This window comes from Tursiops truncatus, chromosome 1 (genome assembly GCF_011762595.2).
Source record: "Tursiops truncatus isolate mTurTru1 chromosome 1, mTurTru1.mat.Y, whole genome shotgun sequence".
Taxonomy (NCBI): Eukaryota; Metazoa; Chordata; class Mammalia; order Artiodactyla; family Delphinidae; genus Tursiops; species Tursiops truncatus.
This window is the reverse complement of record NC_047034.1, coordinates 68132934-68155699: the sequence shown is the minus strand read 5'-3', so window position 1 is coordinate 68155699 and position 22766 is coordinate 68132934. Positions and strand designations below refer to the sequence as shown.

General features: G+C 42.3%; 1 protein-coding gene across 3 annotated transcripts in view; it reads right to left on the bottom strand.

Moving 5' to 3' along the window:
* Positions 1-1987: 1987 nt before the first annotated feature.
* Positions 1988-22766, bottom strand: part of SLAMF1 (signaling lymphocytic activation molecule family member 1) — a 33213-nt gene continuing 12434 nt past the window's right edge. Inside the window, exons 4-7 of one of the 3 annotated variants that reach the window (XM_004327846.2) lie at positions 13547-13645; positions 8738-8811; positions 4087-4179; positions 1988-2661 (exon numbers count right to left, since the gene is read on the bottom strand). In XM_004327846.2, the coding sequence (XP_004327894.1) occupies positions 2611-2661; positions 4087-4179; positions 8738-8811; positions 13547-13645 (317 nt within the window). In that variant the 3' untranslated portion in view covers positions 1988-2610. The remainder of the gene's footprint in view (positions 2662-4086; positions 4180-8737; positions 8812-13546; positions 13646-22766) is intronic. The other 2 variants (XR_004526510.2, XM_073805547.1) reach the window with 2 other exon arrangements.

Sequence of the window (22766 nt, the reverse complement as noted above, 5' to 3'; positions counted from 1 at the left end):
CCTAATTAATTCATAAGAGACAGACCTCACCACCACCACCACTATGAACATGGAAAATGCCATGTATTCAATTCCCAGCCTCCCTTGGAGGTAGAACATGGATGTGTGACCTAGGATTGGCCGCTTGGTCCTGGACTCTGATTTAGAAACTAGAGATGAAAAGCTGAAGAATGGACCCTGGAGATGTCACTTTGGTACAGATAGTACAACAGCAATTTGGAGTTTTCAAGTCCAGCTGAGGCAGGGAGGGAATGATGGAGTCTGGGTCTAGTGCTGGGAGGACAATAGCAAAACAGCTGGTGCCCAGCATTGTCATCCCTGGGCTGGGTTTGTGATTTGGGCTGTGGCCCTAGTCACAGTCCAAGTCTCCCCTTGCTTGCTCATTTTCAAACCATCATTTTACAGAACCTCCTAGCAGTTATCTGAACCAACCAGTATCTTTTCCGTAGATTCCTTTTCTACATAGAAAAATGCAGAGTCAGTTTCTATCTTCACAAAAAAGAATACTAATGCATTGGTTCCAGGAAGTGGGATGCTCCAAACAACAGAGCTAAAATGTGAACTGATTGAAAAGAGGGGATAAAGTACAAGGCTATAAGGAGCTCAGAGTTTTGAGCTGGAAATTTGGTGACCCTTATTATATGGGTGTAAGACAGTTGGTGATTTCTTTTTTTTTTTTTAACATCTTTATTGGGGTATAATTGCTTTACAATGGTGTGTTAGTTTCTGCTTTATAACAAAGTGAATCAGTTATACATATACATATGTTCCCATGTCTCTTCCCTCTTACGTCTCCCTCCCTCCCACCCTCCCTATCCCACCCCTCCAGGCGGTCACAAAGCACCAAGCCGATATCCCTGTGCCATGCGGCTGCTTCCCATTAGCTATCTACCTTACGTTTGGTAGTGTATATATGTCCATGACTCTCTCTCGCCCTGTCACAGCTCACCCTTCCCCCTCCCCATATCCTCAAGTCCATTCTCCAGTAGGTCTGTGTCTTTATTCCTGTCTTACCCCTAGGTTTTTCATGACATTTTTTTCCTTAAATTCCATATATATGTGTTAGCATACGATATTTGTCTTTTTCTTTCTGACTTACTTCACTCTGTATGACAGACTCTAGGTCTATCCACCTCATTACAAATAGCTCAATTTCGTTTCTTTTTATGGCTGAGTAATATTCCATTGTATATATGTGCCACATCTTCTTTATGGTGATTTCTAAAAGTGCTCACTAGGGTCACACAAGACCCTATCAGACAGAAGTGCTTAAATTGAAGAAGGCCTATATGAAAGCGAGAATAGAAGGGAAATAGGACTTTAATAGAAGAGGCTCTTTCTGTCTGCAGCCAATAATTTAAGTTATTAAGCATTCAATTACTTGAAACTGTTGGGCCAATATATGTTATTGTCTACTTCAAGATACATTTAGTGACGGGGAGAGGTATGCAAGGATTAAGAAGTGTCTGGTAGAGACCCTGGGGATGTGAAGCCATGGATGTAAAATGGACTCAGAATCAGTTTGAAGAGTCTTAGTTGAGGTTCCAGGTTTGTTGTTCAACAGAGTAAGCAGAGAACTAGGATTTAAAAATCATTTGGGGAAGTGAAAAGTCACTCTGGGACAAGTTCTGATTATCCCAAGTTCCTTTGTAACAGTATCACAAAACACTTACCACTTTTCTTTTTTTTTTTTTTTTTTGGTGGTACGCAGGCCTCTCACTGCTATGGCCTCTCCCACTGTGGAGCACAGGCTCCGGACGCGCAGGCTCAGCGGCCATGGCTCACGGGCCCAGCCGCTCCGCGGCATGTGGGATCTTCCCGGACCGGGGCACGAACCCGTGTCCCCTGCATCGGCAGGCGGACTCCCAACCACTGCGCCACCAGGGAAGCCTTTTCTTTAAATCTGAACATCATTTGCACAAAACTGTACTTTTAAGAATCTTAGATTTTTTTTCATTCCATTACTCAAAGCTCAGAGACCTCAAAGTCATATTTTCAGTTTATTGACTCTTAGCTTCCAGGTTTTACAAATAAAATACTTTATTAGCTTCTTTTATGGAATAATCTCAGAGTGTTTATTAATCTCATTGAGACAATAATCTCATTGTCTATCCAGAGAGAGAAACTGAGGCCCAGAGCCTTGATCAAGTCTGCATGGTGATCAGGAGCAGCTCCCAGACCAAGGACAGGCAGCCCAAGGGTATGCTGTTCCAGACTTTGTGGCTGGTGGTCAGCTGTCTGAGATAGGTACTAGATGTCCTGTCCTGACTTTCTGCCTTTGGCTTTTATTACCCAATTGCAGCAAAGAGCGAGACACCTCACTGGACCGGCATTATCCATTTCATCTGCTACACCACAGAGATGGAAAGCTATTCCAAGCAGATCTCTGTTCTGAGCCTGTGCCTCCCACAGAGCAGGCTAAGTGCTTGGGAAACCTCGCTTCCTTATCTATTTCGCGGGTAGATGTGGGAGAAGCATCACCAGGGAGTCGATCCAAGAAGAGTACAGACGTGTAGATGTCACAAGAAACTTGGGACTTGGGACCAAGTTCAGTGTTTATTTTGGCTCCTCCGTATTCCTTCAGAAAGTCCCTTCACTGGATCTGTGGTGTCAGCTCTCTGGAAGTGTCACGCTGGCATATACTGTGATGGAGCTTGATTGCTGGGGGCAAAAGAGAACAAGTCTGTGGGTGGAGGGACCAGCACTAGGTTCACAGGCTACAAATGGAAGCAGTGATGCTTAGAAAAAGGAAAGCGTCTCAAGAATCATGTAGCATTGCAGCTTGCTCAGGGTCTGCCACAGCTGGGTATTGCTAGAGGTAGCACTCAGCTTCCCAGACTGCCTGCTCGCCCACAAGATGGGTTACAGCTCCCTTCAAGCATATGCATGTCATCAGGGAGACTGAGAGACCTGTCCCAGTCATCTGAGGACCTGCACTCAGTTTAGAGAAGCCAAAAGAGTTCTAAATTACTGAGCTCTAAAAAGGGGGGGATTAATGAGACCCAAAGGGAGAAGAAAGAAGTGGTTCCTGCAAGAGAGGGATGGGGAAGAGGTGAAGATTGTGGGCAAAGACTTCTCGCGGGGAGAGGAGATTCAAGAGTCTGAGACAGAAAGAGACAGGAATGAGGGAATTCAGGTGGTTTTGCTGTAAAATGTGAAATATACCGAGTGCTGTGTTTCTTCCCCAAGAAAACATCATTAAAAATCTACATTATTTAAAGCTTTTAAAGTTAGATTTATGTTTTTACTTCCCTTTGGATAGGAGAGTGGTCTGTGAATACACCTCAAGATGAAGATGAGGCATCCTCCCAAGCATTGCTGAGTATGTGTACAGTAGGAGCTTTGAGGAAAATGGGTAAATGTAGGCATTTCTGTGGCCTTTTGATCCTCCATTGTCTCCTAAAATGCTTTATTTAATAGGGTCCAACTAAAGCCAAGATTTTAGCCCAGAATTTACTTCTGTTCGTTTAGTAAAAGGAAAGATTCCTGTCAAGTAAACTTAATCCATGCTGATCTTGCAATGGGGTAGAACAGGCGGGCCATGTGTCATACTGTCTTCTAGGCTTTACACCTATGCAGAGTTCTACTCCTAAATGTTCTGATTAAACAGGGATGAATGGAGACTAGGCATGAGCATTTTTACAAAGCTCCCCTGGCAACTCTGTTATGCAGCTGGACTGGAGAACTCCTGGACTCAAGGTGCGATTCCTGAACTTAAATGTGCACCAGAATCACCAGGAGGATGTTGTTTTTTAACGTGTAGATGCCTGGTTACCCACCATAGACATTCTGATTGAACAGAATCCTAGGTAGAAGGTCCCGGGAGCCTTTATTTTTAACAAATATGCCAGTTGATTCTGACGTGACAGCTCTCAGAGAAAGCCTGGTGAGCAGAGAGTGAGCAGAGACCCCATGTAAGCAGCCACGAGGGGTTTCCCGGAAGCCCTGCAACTGAGGCTGCAGATGCTCCTTGCTACCTGCTTGCAAGGGCCGACGTCCTCCATTTCAGCTCTACACAGGTTCCACCCTTTCCCCTCCTCCACCTATTCCCTCTCTACAGAGAGGAGGCACAGAGCAATGCCTCACCTGGACGGGCTCTGGCACAGGCTCTGTGGCAGCAACGTAAATGGTGGTGCAGGGGTCCTGAGCTGGCAGAGAGTCAGGTTTCTTCTGAACAGACTACAAGGGAAGCAAAGACAGCAGGAGATTAGCTGAGCAGCAAGTTATTTCCCATTCAACTTTCCCCACGGAGAAGCGTAGCATCAAGAAGTTTTGAGTTAGAAAGCTCCTTGGAGTCATTTGGTCCAGCCTCCTTCCCAGGTGAAAATTCTCCCCCAAATTCCCTGGAACTCAATTCTCTGGGCTTTGCTCAGACTCCCCGAGTGACATGGAGCTTACAGCCTTGTGAGGCAGCCTGATTCATCATCATCACTTCCCAGATGTTTTAAACATCTTGCTCACAGTGAACTGAAATTGGTGTGGTTCTTACATAGGCAGCTGAAGGGAACGCGATTTTTATAGTATTTTAGTCTCACTCATATCACCCACAACATGAAGTCCTGCTATTACTCACTCTAATATGGTTTCTCATCAATTCTCTTTCCTGTCCAAACATTGAACTTCATAATAACCACACATGTGCGAGTGTGTTAAAGTTTACCAAGTTCTTCACATATATCTTCCCATTTGTCTCACAACCACTCTTTATGTTAAAGACTGTTACTCACATTTTACAGATGAAGAGGCTAAAGCCCAGAAAGATTTAGTACTTTCTTAATGTGAACATGCAAGAAGTATCAAAGCCAGGATTTTAACTTAAAATATCTTTTAACTTAAAGCGCATGTATTTTCCATTATACTGTTCTTCTTTGGTTACCCCAACTTATAATGACCTCTCCTTCACCTAAATTCCTCAGGTACCTAAAGTTTAATTCACACATTACGGCACTTAACTGTACACTGTATTTAAGACACTCTGATGTATTTACACATCGCTTCTCCAAACAGACCATCAATTCCTTGAGAAATAGCCTATTTTTTCTTTGCATTCCCCATGTAACAGTGCTAGGCACATAAAAACCTTCAGCTGTTGTTTGTTAATATTACTTAGAATGAATTAAAATCCACAATACCAGGACGAAGTCAGTGTAGGCATAAATTGAGACCCCGTCCCTCTAAGAGGGAGACGACATATCTTATGCCGGGAAAGTCATCTTTTCAACATACTTGGGGGCACTGGTGTAGGATAATGCTATTCTCTGCCTTTCCTGGACATAGAACAAGCCTTAAAACGGAAGCACATGGGTTATAATGGGAGAGAACTTGGAATCTTGTCATCTGGTGGAAGAGATAAGGAATTGGAAAACTTTACTGGAGGAAAGAAGATTCAAGGTGGGACATGATCTTTCTCTTCATATATCTGATGGGTTGCCATGTAGAAGAGGAATTACATTTGTTCTGTACAGTCTGTCAGCTTTAAACCAAGGTTGGAATGTTTAGGGTAATATTTTGGTTCAATATAATAAGATCTTTCTAATAGTAGGAAGTGCTCAAATGTGGGGTGAATTACCTTGAGAGGCAGTGAATTTCCCATTACTGGAAGTGCTTGGGGTAGAGCAGGGCTTCTCACACTTTAATGTGCATATGAATTACCTGGAAATCTTGTTAGAAGTCTGGTTCTATTTCAGAAGATCTGGGGTGGGACCTGACTTTTTGCATTTCTAATTAGGTCCCAGGTAATGCTTTTAATAAAAGGTCCTTTTAGTAAAAATGTCGTTTTAGTAAAAAGGAGCTAGCCAGCACTTTGGAAGTAATGTTGCAGAAGATAATTCAAGGAGTGATAGGGTAAAATTAAAGAAGATCTAAATAAAGGATATATCATTTTATGAATTGAAAGACTCAATAGGAAAACATATATGATCTTCTGAAATTGATCAATGCAGTTCTAATTAAAATTCCAGCAGGATTTTAAGGAGGATTTTTACAAACTGAATCTAAAATATATAGATGAAAATGCAAAGGACCAAAAATGGCCAAGAACTTGAAGAACAAGAACAAGTAAAAAGATTTGTTTTACCAGATATCAAACTTGTGATAAATCTGCAATCACAGATTTGTTAAGACAGTATGGTTCTGGTGCAATTGTAAAGAAATAAACCAATGGAGCAGAACAGAGAACTTCAAAATAGATCCACACACAGATGGACGCTTGATTTATAATGAGGTGGCACTGCAGTGAGGCAAGGACAGTTTTTAAATATAGTCAATAGGATATCCATATGGAAAAAAATAAAACTTGACCCATCTCACACCACACTCAAAAAATCATTTTCAGGTGCATAGCAGATATAAGTTGAAAAGATAAACCATACAGTTTTTAGAAGATGATAGAAGAATATCTTCATACCTGGGAGTAAAGAAAGTTTTCTTAACTGGAATACAAAAAGTGTTATCTTTTTATAACACAAAGGAAGAGATGATGAAATTGTTCTACACTAAAATTGAGAACTTTCCTTTATCAAAATGTATCTTTGAGAAATTGCAGAGGCAAGCCACAAGATGGGTGAAGGTATGTGCTAAAATATAACTGCTAAAAATGTTTAAAAGCCTTATAATAATCCCACCCAAAACAGACTGAAATGCAAGGGAAAATTGGCAAGAGATTTAACAGTCACTTTAAGAAAGAGGATATTTATACAGCCAATAAACACATGAAAAATTGTTCAACTTTCTTAATAATTAGAGGAATGCAAAATAGAACTATAAAAAGACACATCCAAAAGAATGACTAAAACTTAAAAGACCAATAACACCAAATTTCGATTAGAATGTGTAGCAACTGAAACTCTTGTATGTAGTTGCAAAAAAGTAAATTGGTACACCCACTTTGAAAAACTGTTTGGCCTTATCTAATCAATTTGAGGATATGCATACTCTGTGACTTAGCAATTCTACATTTAGATATATCCCCAACAAAAATATGTGCACATATCTACCAAGAAGCACACATATGAATATGAATGGCTGCAATTTTCATAATAGCTTCAGACTGGAAATAACACAAATGTCCATCAGTAGTCAACTGGAAGAATAAACTCTTGTATATGTATACATTGATATTCCATAAATCAATGAATATGAATGCATTATATCTAAGCTCAAAGACATGCTTGAATCTCATAAAAGGTAATATCGAGCAAAATAAACTGTACACAGGAGGAAAAATGCTATAAGATTCCATTTTTATAAAGTCCAAAGGGAAAAAAAAAAGAGTAAACTATATTTTCAGAAAGTAAGGATAGGGAATCTTTGGGGAGGAGAGAGAAGATAGTGATTATGAGGCACACAAGGAGGTCTTCTGGGGGTGGGGACAATGTTCTGTTCCTTGATCTGGGTGGTAGTTTTATGGTCCTAGAAGACTCAATACTGAAAGATATGATTTCTCCTCAAATAGATCTGCAGATTCAATGTAATCCTAATAGGATTTTTCCCCTTTCTGTGATACTTGAGAAGCTGATTCGAAAATACATATGCAAGTACAAAGGGACATAATAGCCAAAACTCTTGAAGAAAAACAAGCTGGAGAGACTTGCTTTACTAGGTATCAAGATGGGGTAATTCATTGAGCTGACATTTATACGTGGTGCACTTTTTGGTATGGATGTCATACTTTACAGTAAAAAGAGGGGTGCTAGCAACATGGGATAGAATAGATAGGGAAGGCACCATGGTTAAGTTGAACCTGATTACCTAAATATGTATATGCAAAAGAGGTTGCTCTTGGGACTCATATATTTAAACGGAGTTTGGTTCTCAACGGTGGTCATGGCCTGTGTAATACACCCTCCAGACCACTAGGGGACAGCAGAAAGAAGGGCTTTGTCCAAGAGTTTGTCTCTGGTTATCAGAAATGCATTTACTGTCATCTGATGCAATTTTCCAAGGTGCTAATCAAAGCTGTCTTTACCTTCACATCTTTTACTCAAGAATTTGCCTTCCCCTACATCCTGAATGGCCGTATTCTGGCCTATACATCACCTAGAATTGCCTTCATGTCAGAAAAACTATAATATCTTCATATCTAGCCATCATTCTTTAACCTCCCTCTTACTTCTAACTTATCTGATGCTCAACTTCATCATGACTCTAGTTTTTTAAATCCATCTCTTCTGTTTCAGCCCAACCATCACTCTGTCACAGTTTTGCTTTCATCTGCTGCCTACATATCATCTTCCATCTCACCAACCACTCTCTAGGCAGAATCCTCAAGATCTTCCTTCCTTGTCTCTTTGATGTTTGCAAACTCGTAAGCTTGGATCAGACCAACATGTCACACAATAGCCTTTCTCAATCTTCCCCTCTCTCCTCAAGCTGGCACCCTCTTCCATAGAGAAGGAAAGAGTTTGATAACAGAGAACCGTAGACTCCTAGAATGCCAGAGCTGGAAGGAGTCATACATCACGTGTTTCTAGCTTCCTCAATTTTTCCTACGAAGAAACAGATGACCAGAAAATTACCCAGTGTTTCCCGTTATTTCAAATAATAAATAGTCCCATCTAACACCGAAGTTAATGTCCTTTTAGAGAGCTCTTGTTCTTGACTTCTGCTTTCTTAATTTCCTCTGCTTCAGAACCCACGTAGAACCATGAATGTCAGACATGCAAAGTGAACTGAATGGCCAGGGATTCCATGGGAAACATGACAGGTCCACCCCAGACAAAGACAGTATAGGACTTACACCTGATTTCTGGACTTGGGCATAGATAGTAAGGCTTTTTGCTTCCATTGTTGGCTGGTAATTGTCTGTTTTACCTGGGGAAAAGAAACCATAGTGGTTATCTCCCTCTGGTCCCCAGCATGAACTCTCTGCTCAGACCTGTCTGGTCTTTACCCCCCATTGCACACCCACCTTCCCCAGAAGTACCACAGGAACAAAGCACTGAGTCCCAAACCCCGTGTACATTTGTCATATGACATTAGGTTAGTTACTTGATCTCTCTTGGCCTATTCCCCTATCTGTAAAATGGGATTGAAATACCTGCCTCACAGGGCTGTTGTGATGATTACATGAGATATTACTTGTAAAGTGTATAGAACAGTGCCTGGCACATAGTGTTAGGTGCAATTGTTAGGTGTAATTGATATGCCATTCAATTATTTTGATCTCTATTGTTTGATGTATATATCTGATCTCCTAATAGAATTCTAAGTTCTTTAGGGGCAGGGCAAGTTATTTATACCTCTTTCGAATTCTTCAGCTCATAGCATGTTGTTTCATTCACAGCTTTCTCACCTCCCTGTTTCTGGGGGACGGTGTATGTGTAGGTGGAAGGGATGCAAGAGGGATGATCTGCCTGGGACTATTTGGAATAAAGCTGCAATGTCATTCTAATGCCTACCATCTTTTTTTGCTCAGAGCCTAGGATCTCTGGAAATTAATATGTTGCAGAACATTTAAATTTTTAACCAGTTTTTAAATTTTTTCTTTTTAAATTGTAGGAATAATTCATTCTTGTTACAAAAATTTAAATAATAGAGAGTAAAAAGTATGTCCTCTTTCCCCCATTAACCAGTACAATTTCATTCTCAGAAGTAATTGCTTTTAACAGTTTGATGTATATCCTTCCAGATCAGCTCTGTACAATACAACATCATCTTCGATGATGGAAATGTTCCATATTTGCAGTCTACTATGGTAGCTGCAAGCCACAAGTCACTACTGAGCACTTGAACTGTGACTAATGCAACCGAGAAACTGAATTTTAAATTGTTTTTAATTCTATGAAGAAGAATGTATATATATGTATAACTGAATCACTTTGCTGTACAGCAGAAATTAACACAACATGGTAAATCAACTATACTTCAATAAAATTATTTAAAATTGTGTTTAATTCTAATTAATTTAAATTTAAACAGCCACACGTGGCTGATGACTACCGTATTAGACGGTACAGCTCTGGACACTTGCTATACTTATACAGATATTTCTTCTGCAAATACAGTCATTCCATACACTTCTCTGTAACTTGACCCTTTCAGCTAAAATGTGTTGAGGACATTTTCCATGCTAGTGCAGTAGACCTATCTCATTCTTTCTAATGTTTTGTGGTATTCTTTGGATATATCATGTAGCAGTGAGAAGGATGGAGGGTAAAAAACAGATGGGAACAGGGAGGCCTGTTTTGAGACTATTGCAAAGTCCAGGCAAAAACAATGGAGACTTGATTCAGAGGAAATCACGTGAAGTCTTTAGGGTAGACTTATTTTAACACCAATTAATTTATTCTTTTAAAAATCTAGGAGTATGTCTCTGAGGGAATAGCACTTAGGAGAGGTATATTTTTATTTGGAAGGGAAAGGCCTTGTATGTATGTACGTGATGAAAGTGGTGGAAGGTGCTGCATGAGGGTGTGACACTTGGGAAGGAAGTGATGGGCAGCTGCTGGGAAGCTCAAAGAATTCAAAGAAGCCAACGTATGGTTTTCCTGTGCATGTGTGGGCAGGGAGTACCTGCCTGGTGGTTCCAACTTCACTTTTTTGGTCAGGGTTGATAACTGGCTGAAGATGCGTGTTGCGGGGGGATAGGGAGGGAGGATAGGGTTTGGGGTGATCAGAGGAGATAACAGAGGGGGCACAAGTTAGTTCTGTGAAATACATCCTTCGGTTCAAAACCATGAATGTTTGCACAGTTAGAAGCCCCCACTCAGCACTGTCCTAGGTGTTGTAGGGGAACAAATAGTGTAGAGAACAGACCTCGGTCCTTAAGGACTTTCAGTCTTTCAGGTCAGCTCAAGCTGAAAATTACAATTGAGGGGAAAGTCCCAAAGGGTCAGAGAGATGGAAAAGGCAAGGCTGAATGTTGCTTCTCAAAAAGACCACTGGACCAAGATAATTCAGTCTAATTCTTTTCTTCCCCAATGCAGAAACAGGTTTTCAGGAGCCAGCTCAACTCTAGTCACTGAGGCCTTAAGATCTAATGAAAAATGTCTTGACCTTAGCATTGGGGCATCCCCCTTCTAGCCCTCATTAGCTGTGTGTCATTGGACAACATGTCATCTCAATGGGTCTCTTCTCTTACCATGACTGTAAAATGAAGGCATAGTCGGTCTAATATCCTTTTCAGCTCTCATCTGAGGCATAAAGTTGTCTTATGTTACCCTAACCTCAAGTACTTTAAATCTGTTCTAGGTGCTCTTCCCAGATCCTTCCAGCGCTGCCCTCTGCTGGCAATAGAGATTAACTATTGATGCTTACATTAAGAGATTAGTCTTTCTGTGTGTGTGTGTGTGTGTGTGTGTGTGTGTGTGTGTGTGTGTGTATCCATCTATTTATCCATCTCTCATCCATCATCTATCCATGGAAGCCATCGTGTTCAGTGCTTTCAGTATATTGACTTATGGATCCCCACATCAATACCATGAAGTACATAATATTATCCCCATTTTGCAGATTTGTTTGCCTTTCGTTTGATCACAGAGCTTGTCAGTGGCAAAGTCTGCATTTGAATGCTAAAAATCTATGTTCTTATCTAGTGTGTCTCCTGGACACGAAATTTCCAGAGAGTCCTTCTGAAAACCTTCAGAGTCAGGCTGCATTCTGGAGGTGACACCAATAGAAGTTGGCAACAGAATCTCTTGAGCAAAGTCTTATGGGGGTACAGCAATTAAGTATAAGCTTTTCCCACAGACTTAAGGCAGGGCTTTGTATGTTCCTGGCTTACAAGGAATACACGGTGATTAGAAACAAGGATGGGTACGTGTTTGGGAAAAGTAGTAGAGAATTGTAGTGGGGTGGGGAGCGCTATTCCCTTCAGAGACAACCATGTGATGAGCAGGATGTAGTTGAGGAAAGAGTGCAGGTTAGGATCCCAGGACCTTCACCAGCTGGGTTAATGCAGGTATGTTAATCTCAGTTTTCTCATCGCTGGTATTTCACTGCTTCCTTATTGTCTAAGACAAATGTGGCTGCCCTGGCCCATCCCCATGGACTCTCATCGTGATTTCTGTCTGCATTGCCGCACTCCCCCCATTCCTCCCCAGCTACCTCTTAAATGGAGGAAATGAGACAAAGTAGGCGGCTTGCTATGACCTAGATTTTTTTACATAAGCAAAACCAACATCAGAGTGCTGAGACAGGGCTTTTCCAAGAAGGTTATATGTGGAGAACACTGATCTACTTGAGAATGAGATCGGCCATCAGATCTGTGGTGTGAGGATCAAGTTCTATTCTCCCCATGGGAAGACCAGCCCAGGGATCTGTCCTGATCGTGGGGCAGGACCTTCTGATGCTAATGTGAGTGGGTGGTGGGTAGTGTCACTGAGGGGAGCACACTGCCCAGGATATTGAATCATAGGACAACTTGGAGGGGAGGCCAGGAGATACTAATTCTAGACATTGAAACTGCAAGGGAGTAATTGGGCCCTAATGGTTTCAGTCTACCCTGGGTAACTTTCCATAACTATTTAGTTTGGCTTTAAGTGACCTCATGAATTGCACACTTGTCCAAGGTGAGTCAGAATTTGTGCTAAAATGGTAGTAAAGTGTGTTCTCTCTGCTGTCTTCTGATAAGCTGTGGGCCTTCCTAGAGGAACATGCCCCGGTAGTTGGGACACATAGTTGCAGTTCTGATTCCCTCACCAATCAGCTGGGTGACTTTGCAGGAGTCAGCCTCTCCGTGCCTTGGTTACCCCATTGCTAAGTCACATAGAAACAACTATACCCTCCTTTTCTCAGAGGGATATTGTAAGCATAAAAAGAAATTATAGGGACTTCCCTGGTGGCACAGTGGTTAAGAATCCGTCCGCCAAGGCAGGGGACATGGGTTCGAGCCCTGGTCTGGGAAGATCCCACATGTCGTGGAGCAACTAAGGCTGCATGCCACAACTATTGAGCCTGCACACTACAGCCCGCGAGCCACAACTACTGAAGTCCACACGCCTAGAGCCTGTGCTCCACAACAAGAAAAGCCACCGCAATGAGAAGCCCACACATCGCAACGAAGAGTAACCCTCGCTCACCACAACTAGAGAAAGCCCGTGCACAGCAACGAAGACCCAACGGAGCCAAAAATAAATAAAATAATTAATTAAAAAAGAAGAAATTATAGAAAGGTTTCAACCCTTGGGTAAAAGCATCCTTTTTATTATTAGTCAGTAGTTATAACTTTTCTGTTGAACAAGATTCAAGGGTCCTCTGTATTCTGCTCCTAGTGAATATTTTAAGCTTCTTATCTGGATCCCTTCAGCATCCTGTACACACCTCTGCTGCAGTGTTTGTCATATATACTGAATTTAAATTATCTGTGTCATGTCTCCCATATTAAATACCTGTGGTTCATCTATCTTTTTATCCCCACAGCCTAGTGTGGCGGGATCAAGCAAGACGTGTTGAATGAAACTGAATTGAACAAGATCCGAGGATATGTTTATGTAGTGTTTTTGCAAAGGCATTGCCTGCAGAAAGCCCCAGTGGTGAGAGCAAGTGCTTGTGGGGAGAGGTCCCCTGCTTACCACAGGGAGTCTGATAAGAATCTATTGTCACCTACCTCTTCTTCTCAACAGTAGTATTACCACTTGCAGAATCATGATGACACCAACGATGACCCCTAAGAAGAGCCCAGCATACAGTGCCCATTGTCTTGCTTCTGAAAAAAAAGTCAAAGGGCAGTCTCAAAAGTGCTGTGAGTTTAAAAACATCCCACGCAGAAGTGGGGAGACCTAGCCTCATGTTTTCTGTCTACATTCTTCCTCAAGGGAGACATTCGATCTTATGGTTTTAGAGATCAGCTTTAGACTACTGAAGAGTTCCAGATCTGTTTTCTTATCCCGATTTCTCTCACTACTTTTGACTTTCATACTCCTAATTTCTTTAAAGATTCTTCTATTCAAATGTTTTATTTTTCACTTCACTTTAGACAGTCTACCACATGACTAAAATTAAACTTATCTTTGTTTTTTCTAAGTCAACTTCTCTGCTCAGTTTCTCTGTTTTTAAATTTCTAATGTGTCCTGTATCCATTTTGGTAGAAAGAGCATGATGGCTGCATGTGCTGTCCCCATACTCCCACACCATTCTCATGAGACACTGGGAGGAAGGAGGATCTACTTATGCTTTTTTAAAAATAAACATAATAGTGCTATTATTGTCCTTCCATGCAAATAACTGTATTGAACCCACTAGACCTGAACTGAAAGAAAGGTATGTAGTTTTACTGTGAATCAGTCCTGTGTTTAATATTAGCACTAGAGTACATCACCCAGACTAAAAATCAGAGAGTCAATTTTCATTTTTTCTTCTTTGCTCCCTTTACCAAATCCTTCTGAACCAGGAGCAGCACTTTGGAAAACAGTGGACGAGACCTCTTACCCCAGTAAATAAGACGTTTAGCTCAATAAGATAATAACAGACAACTATTGAGCATTTACAATGGGCCAGGCATTTTTTTTTTAGTGTATCTTGTTTAGTAATGTATTTAATCCTCACAAAAATCCTATGAGGTAGATATTCTTCTTACTCCCATTTTATGGATAAGGAAGCTGGCACAGAGATCCTCAAGAACTAGAGGTTGCTCTAGGAGTAGAAACACGGCTGAATACTGAAGACAGACTTCTTGGAGAGTCAGGGAGACTTATGGGCTTGGGGTAAGATACACCAGGATAATTAACGGTGAGGGACAACCCGAAGCACCACTAGGGTTCTAAGTAATAGCATGTACCTTCTAAATACCAGGAGGTAACATTAATGTGTAAAGGTAACTTATAAGGATGGTTGTGGAATCAGCCTGCTTGTTGTTGAACTTATGATGGATTTGTTGGGAAGAAACTGAAAGGAAGAAATAGGTAGGGTACAAAGGGGTAGAGTGCTTGCAGACACAATTCAGATGTTTACAGAGTTAACCAAAGATACAGACTGAAGTCTCAACAAGTTGATGAAAACGCACCCCACCAAGATCCAAGTGGGCCTTCAGCCTGACGGATAACCAGAGGTTGCCTCCTGGGTTTGAAAATATTCTCTTTTTCTTTCTAGGCTTTTCACACATCGTCATCCCAGGGAATCTCACTGAACTGGTTTTGTAAAGATCTTGATGATAGAGTCTCTTCCCAGAATTAAACATGTTTTAACCCTGCCAGATACCAACTTCAGCGGTCATTTGACCCCTGATCAAAAAAGCTAGGGGGCAAGCAGAGAGTTGTAGTAAGACTCCTGAATTTATATAAAGAATGAAATATGAGTACAAAATCACTGCTGAGGCTAGAATTGCCCTGTGAGCAGCTGTACCCTGAGTAACCACTCTGAATGGCTTATGGTTGCTGAGAACTCACTTCACAGGGGTGTGTGTGTGTGTGTGTGTGTGTGTGTGTGTGTGTTTTGTCCAAGAAACAGTGAGAGACTGTTTATTCAGATTGATGTTGCCAACACCAGAAACCCACAGAGAACGCTTTCAGATCCTAAGATAAAGAAGCAGAGCTAGAAGCCTAAGTACCACCAGGTTTCATCAGCCCATGGAACTGACCCAGCAAATAGTTATAGTAGCACTTAGTATTTCAAGACTATTTCCTCTTTTTTCTTCCTTCATGTATTTTGAGACCTTCTAAATCAATGGTTAATTTAAGAACAAACACTGCGACTATTTAAGTCATTTTAAAAAATGCTAGTTCTCTCAAATTTCATTCAGATAAAAATAAAATAAAACCAACAAGGTGGTGCATCTAAAACTAGAGAATAGCAAAATAAATAAATACATAGATACATACATAAAATAAAGTTAGGAAATAGCAGATGACATAAGTGCATCTGTAACACTTCTGCCAAGTGAGACTTTTTCCTGTTGCTGACAGCTCAGCTGCCCACCTACTCACATAAACTAAAGACGACGGGGACATATAACTGGCCCAGGGGACACAATGACACCAGCCCTCTCTTTCTTTTCAGGGTCTCAGGAGGATGAAAGCTATGTGTTCCATACATGACCAGCTTGAAAGGGTCTCAGGAGGATGAAAGCTATGTGTTCCATACATGACCACATGAAAGCTATGTGTTCCATACATGACCAGCTATGACATACATGACCAGCTTCGGCCAGTCCAACCAGATCTGAGAGGCAACCTGGCCACAGTCCTGAAAGATATTTCAGAAGTCCAAGTTTTCTCCTAGTCTTTGGATACAAACTAATATGAATCTACTGGAGGATTTAAGTTACAGGACCATAGACTTTTGTAACCTTAAAGGAACTGTAGTGCTTATCTCACCCAGCTCACTAATTTTATGTTGAGGAAACTGAGACTCAGACGAGTGTACTTAGAGTCACAGAAGAAGGTGATGGTCGAGCCAGGTGACATAAGACCTACAGAATTTATAGTTTGTGTTTTAGCCTGTGGTGGTGAGGCCTCCACATGGAAAGCAGCAGAAGGCTGGGTTGCCTGGGAGACCTCGTGAGTCAAAGGCCCTCTGAGGTGACAACTAGTCCCTTCACCATCTTCCATCCAACACCTGTGCATATGCTCAGTCCTCTATTCTCCCTCCCGCTGCACCTTCAGCGGTCCCCCCGCCGCCACTGCCGAGTCCTGACCCCCCAGGCCAATCTTCCTTCCTCTGTGTGACTTTTCCTGACCATTCCAGCTCCCATTCTTCCCTCCCCCTTGGACTCTGAAGCACCTTTGGTTTATGTCCTACATCTTAGAATTATGTCTGCTGTGGAGACTATTTTCAGTGAGAGCATTTGGAGCCAGACAGATGGATTCCAATTCTGGGTCTACCACTTGATAGCTCTGTGACCTCAGATAGGCTGCTCCTACTCTCTGGGGCCCCTGTCTCCTCATCTGCAAAATGAACGTAAAAATATTCAGTTCACAGAGTTGTTCTGAGGAACCAATGAAATAATGTATGGAAAGTGCTCAGAGCAATGCCTGCAATCCAGCATGTGGTGAATAAATGTCAACTCCACTTGCCTCAATTCTCTAACTAGCTGCTAGGGTCTTGGAGGCCAGAGACCACCTCTTTACTTCTTTTGCAGCTCTCTTACTACTTGACACATAGAGGTCCTTGGTAAATTCTTGCTGGTTGATTTTAAGGACAGGAGATAGGTTTGATCGCAAGTCCAGAGGGGTCCCTGAACATCAGTGAAGGATGGATGCTTCAGAACCATCATGTCATTTGCTTACGACTTAATTTCTCTATCTGTCTACCAGGTCCAAATATTTCTACACTTGGTGATCATCTTTTTGGTGCTCTTATTCAATTATGATATGTAAATGGAAACTAAATGTCAGAGACTCTAGGCTGTCAGGAATTTGGGTAAATATGGACAAAATGCTACTTTTACAGCTTGGTGGGTTCAGGCTGCCCATGATTCCTGTAATTTCTGGGAATAACTTCCTCATGGTCCTCTGAGTTTTCTCTCCTGCAGCTCTACTTGTTCTAGTCTCAGCTGTCCTGGGTGCAAGGTACAGTGTCTTCATCAGTTTCTACAAAAAACAAAACAAAACAAAACCAAAAAACCTACACTAAGAATTTTGTGGGTTCAAATCCTCTAGTGTAGATTTGAAAGGTCACAAGGAGCAGATTCCATCATGAACCAGGCAGCTTCCCACCCTCTGACAGGCTCAGACCCTCTCTTTCTCTTCCTATCTCTGCACAAGCAACATTTTCCCCCATTATAATACAGAACTATCTAACCTACAGCTGGATTCTTAGGGGGAGGGGTCTCACCTTCTGCAGTCTAGCATTTATGAAGCTACCATCCTAAACAAACTCTGTTGCCTTCCAAAGAGGAATTCTAGCAGTAGTTTCCTTAATATGATGATGTTTTTCTACCTGGTAGCTTCTGAGTCCTGTCTAGATTGTAAACTCCTTGAAGGTAGATGCTGTACCTTACGCTTCATATGCATTACCCCTTCCACATGACACAGGGTAGGGCAGGAGGGCACTCAACATAACTGTGGTGGACTAAGTTAACTTAGAGGCAATAGAATGAAGCTTGGAGAATTCTGTCATGTCCCTTTTGTTAAGAATTATCAGAGCACTAAGTATGAGAAAGTCTGGGAAGGAATGCAGAGTCACCTTCTGAATGGCCCAAGGCAGGAGTAGAAGGGAACAAGCAATGACCTATTTGGCATGTGTTTTATTATAACAAAATGGAACCAGGAAGAAGGTGTGCCTCTCTGCTCTCAGCACCATCTGTGCTCCTATTTCAAACCACCATTTCCTGTGGCAGAATCTCCAGCTCTCCTGCTTTTTGCTCAGTCATGTAGTGAGGCCCCTCAGGATGGCAATGCTCGAAAATCAGGCCGATATTGTTCTGGAGTCCACAGGTCCCATTCTTTGTCCACAAAAAAATGTTATCTTAACATTCTTAAACAGGAGGTTTGGGACTTTTTCTCCCCTGGAGCCTCTTAGAGGTAGCTGAGCAGGCTGGTTGAGAACTCCAGTACATTTTATGAAGAGTTCTTTGCACAAGTCTCCACCCCTGGTCTTCTATTAGATTGGCTGTGGTTTAAACCTGATAACTTGGCACATAGACATGCATCCAAGGAAAATGCTGAAGGGCCTTTTTTATCTCTGAAATCTGCTGCCACAGAAACACAAAAGCTCCTGTCTCTCAAGTCCCCAAACCTTTATTCTTTAAGGCAGGTAAAGAAGAAAATAAAAAGAATCTGAGAAACAAATGTAGCTCACCCCAGGAGTTACTGAGATGCTAACGTAACCGTCTGAGAGTGCCAGATCTCTTTCCTGCCTTTCATGTGGTTCTGTCAGAAAGGCCGCCTGCCTGGAGCACATCAACTTGAAGAAGTCAACCATCTTCAAGAGACATCTTTTTGTTGGTGGAAGTTTCCTCTCAGAATTGTTAGTGGGGGAAGGGTGGTCCTAAACCATACCATACACTAATTTAAGATCTGGGACCATCGAGGTAAAAATTATTACAGAGTTCACAGCTTCCAGAAAAATCCCTTACAACTGCCTATCCTACCCAGCACTGTGTTGCAGGGGCTAGGAGGTGTGCCTCCAGGGGCATTTTCATTCTCCCACGACAATGTCCAGTCACATGGCTGCCCAGCTAAGGATTACATTTCTCAGCATCCTGTGTAGCAGGTGTGGCCACGTGACAAGGCTCTGGTCCATGAGAAGTGTCCAGGTTCCAACCTTCCAAGATTGTTGCCATGCTTCCTGGATTGGGAGTACCAGGGAGAGAGACCTGCTCTGTGCATGGAACAGCTAGGTGACTCTGTAACAATGGGAGCTCCCTTTTGATGAAATGGCCTTTTTAGAAAGGGGGAGCCTCCAGAACATACTGGCAGGTGTCAGCTTTTCTTTCCTTCCACTGAGCTAACCCAGACTTGCTGAGCCAACTTTTTGCTAATCTGCAGAAAGGGGTCCTCTTTTCAAGATGAGCTTCCAGGGGTATTCCCTTTGAGTTGGGCTATTTAAGGTTTAGTATTACTCATTCTTGCACAGAGAGAACTATTTCCGAACATGTCATGAAGGACAGCAGCATGTCACACACTGTCCAGTGCTGACCCACATCGACACATGCTGCATGACCTAGGAGAATGCTTAGTAGCACCCTTGGAAATGGACTTTGCAGTAAAGAGGCATCATAACAATAGACATGAAGGTGTTTCTTGCTGTAAAACACTGAGATAACAGTTGGAATAAAGATTTATATATGATGGAGAGCCTAGACAGTTGTTAGAAAGAAAAGATTTTGAGGAACAGGAATTCCCTGGCAGTCCAGTTGTTAAGATTCCACGCTTCCACTGCAGGGGGCCCTAGTTCCATCCCTGGTTGGAGAACTAGGATCCCACAAGCCATGCAGTGTGGCCAAAAAATGAATGAATAAATAAAAAAAATAAAAATAGATTTACCTTTAAAAAGAAAGAAAAGATTTTGAGGAACAAATATGTTTTTTTTTTTTTTTTGCCGTACGCGGGCCTCTCCCTGTTGTGGCCTCTCCCGTTGCAGAGTACAGGCTCCGGACGCGCAGGCCCAGCTGCCATGGCTTACGGGCCCAGCCGCTCCTGCGGCATGTGGGATCTTCCCAGACCGGGGCACAAACCCGTGTCCCCTGCATCGGCAGGCGGACTCTCAACCACTGTGCCACCAGGGAAGCCCCAAATATGTTCTTTTGCTCTTCAGTTTGAGTCCTGATGAGAAGCAGTGCTGACATCATGTCTCATTTGCTCTCATCACATCATTAACCACTTTGAGTTTTTCATTAATGAAAGTGAAAAATATCTTAAAATCACTGTCCTCATTATAGATGGTGAAGTGACCTCTAATAAACCCTCACACCCCACCGCTTCAGCCCAAGGCTGGGGTTTCCCTTGAATGGAGTCTTTGTTAAACAAACAGCCACTGCTCTGGTTCAGGTCTCATCATCCCTTGATGGGTGACTGAAATAATGGGCCCGCCTCATAACTAGTTTCTCTTTCTTCTGCCTCTTCCCCACCCCAATCTATTCTCCACACCACTGAATTTTCTCTCTGAAATGCAAAGCTGATCGTGTTACTCCTCTACCTAAAACTATCTATTAGTTCCCATCAGGATACTATAGGATAATACAGAACAAGACCCAGTTATATCTGCCTTTTCCTTTTCCTGGAATGTCTTTCTTTTATCTGCTTGGGTAATTTCTACTTGTTCTTCAAAACTTTGTTTATGTCACATCCTCTGTGATGCTCTTTCTGATTCCCTGAGACAGTGTCAATCATTCCCTCCTCTTGCTTAACTTGCACGTACTTCTGTTTTGCACCTGTTGCATTACCAGACCTGGGATAATTAGTTATTTTTAGAACTATTCCTTCCTTAAGGGCAAGGACTGTGTCTTTTTTGGTCTTTGTGTTCTCAGCACCTAACACAATGTTGGAACATAGTAGAACCTCAGTAAATGTTTTGTCTAACTAAGCACAGTATTTTAAAAATTAGTGACATTCATTTGCAAACACAAATCAATGAACTAACAAAACTCTGTTTTCCATATTTAGGCAACCTGGTTTACTGCGAACGGCATGCCACAAACTAGCTGTGTGATTTGTTTCTGACATGCTGTGGTTCCCCATCCCTGGAGGCAGGGGAGGGGATCTTTACTTGTGTTACGGGTTGAATGTGTTTCCCCAAAATTCATACGTTGAAGTCCTTAGAATGTGACCTTATTTGGAGACTGGGTCTTTACAGAGGTAATCAAGTTAAAATGAGGTCATTAGGGTGAACCCAAATTTAGTCTTACTGGTGTCCTTATAAGAAGAAGAAATCTGGGCACGCAAAGAGACACTACGGACGAGCATACCCAGAGGAAAGACTGTGTGAAGACACAGCAAGAAGGTAGACATCTACAAGCCAAGGAGAGAGCCCTCAGGAAAAACTCAACCCTGCCGGCACTTTGATCTTGGACTTCTAGCCTCCAGAACTTGCGAAAATAAATTTCTGTTATTTAAGCCACTTTGTCTTTGGTATTTTGTTATGGCAACCCTAGCAAACTAAGTACAGGTGGGTCCTAATCTAACATGACTGGTGTCATTATAATAAGGGGAAATTTGGACAGATATACACATAGAGGGAAGACAACGTGAAGAGACATAAGGAGAAGACAGCTATCTCCAAGCCAAGGAGAGAGGCCTAGAACAGATCCTTCCCTCACAGCCCTAAGAAGGAACCAACCCTGCCGACGCCTTACTTTTGGACTTCTAGCCTCCAGAACTGTGAGACAATAAATTTTGGTTATATAAGCCACTCAGTTTATGGAATCTTTTTACAACACCCCTAGCAAACTAATATACCTTGGTAACGCTTTATTAGCATTTCTTATTCAGGTACATACAAACTGAATCATAGAATATTTACTCTGGAAAGATGTCACTAGTTCACCATTTTCATTTCACATGTAATGAAACAGAGGCCCAAGAAAGTGCAGTGGCTGCTGGGTATTTGTCTTAATGCCTGAGCTGAGGTCCTGACAGGGCTTTCCCATGGTGCCATGTTTCCGCTTCTTCTTTTCCTTCCCCATCTCACAAAAGCCTGCTCCATACCCAGTAAATCTGGTCACACTAGGGCATACTTGGTCCTCAAAGTGGCTTAGATGCGTAAGAGCATTTTTTTTTTTTTTTAGTTTTGGCTGCACTGCACGGCATGCAGGATCTTAGTTCCCTGATCAGGGATCGAACTCGCACCTCCTGCAGTGGAAGTACAGAGTCTTAACCACTGGACCACCAGTGGTTAAGTGTTTCTTTCTTTTTGAAAAAAATTAATTTATTAATTTATTTATTTTTGACTGCATTGGGTCTTCGTTGCTGTGCGCAGGTTTTCTCTAGTTGTGGCGAGCGGGGGCTACTCTTTGTTGCGGTGCGCGGGCTTCTCATTGCGGTGACTTCTCTTGTTGCGGAGCACGGGTTCTAGGCACGCGGGCTTCAGTAGTTGTGGTGCATGGGCTTAGTTGCTCCACAGCATGTGGGATCTTCCCAGACCAGGGCTTGAACCCGTATCACCTGCGTTAGCAGGCAGATTCTTAACCACTGCACCACCAGGGAGCCCCTATATGTTTCTTAAGAATGTCCTGAGCTAAATGCCCCTAGGCGAAGCTTTATGGCCAAGACTTTGGAAAACATTGATTAAATTCTCATTAAACTATATTGAGGAGCATGAAGAGAATTATTCCTCTTTTCTGAGGTGGGTCAGGGTAAAACATTTGGTGCCCTGTCTTTACTCTAAGAGGGTTGCTATGACCAGAGAAGGCTGGGCAGGGGTAAGGGCTACTACTTCCTCAGCCCTGGGGG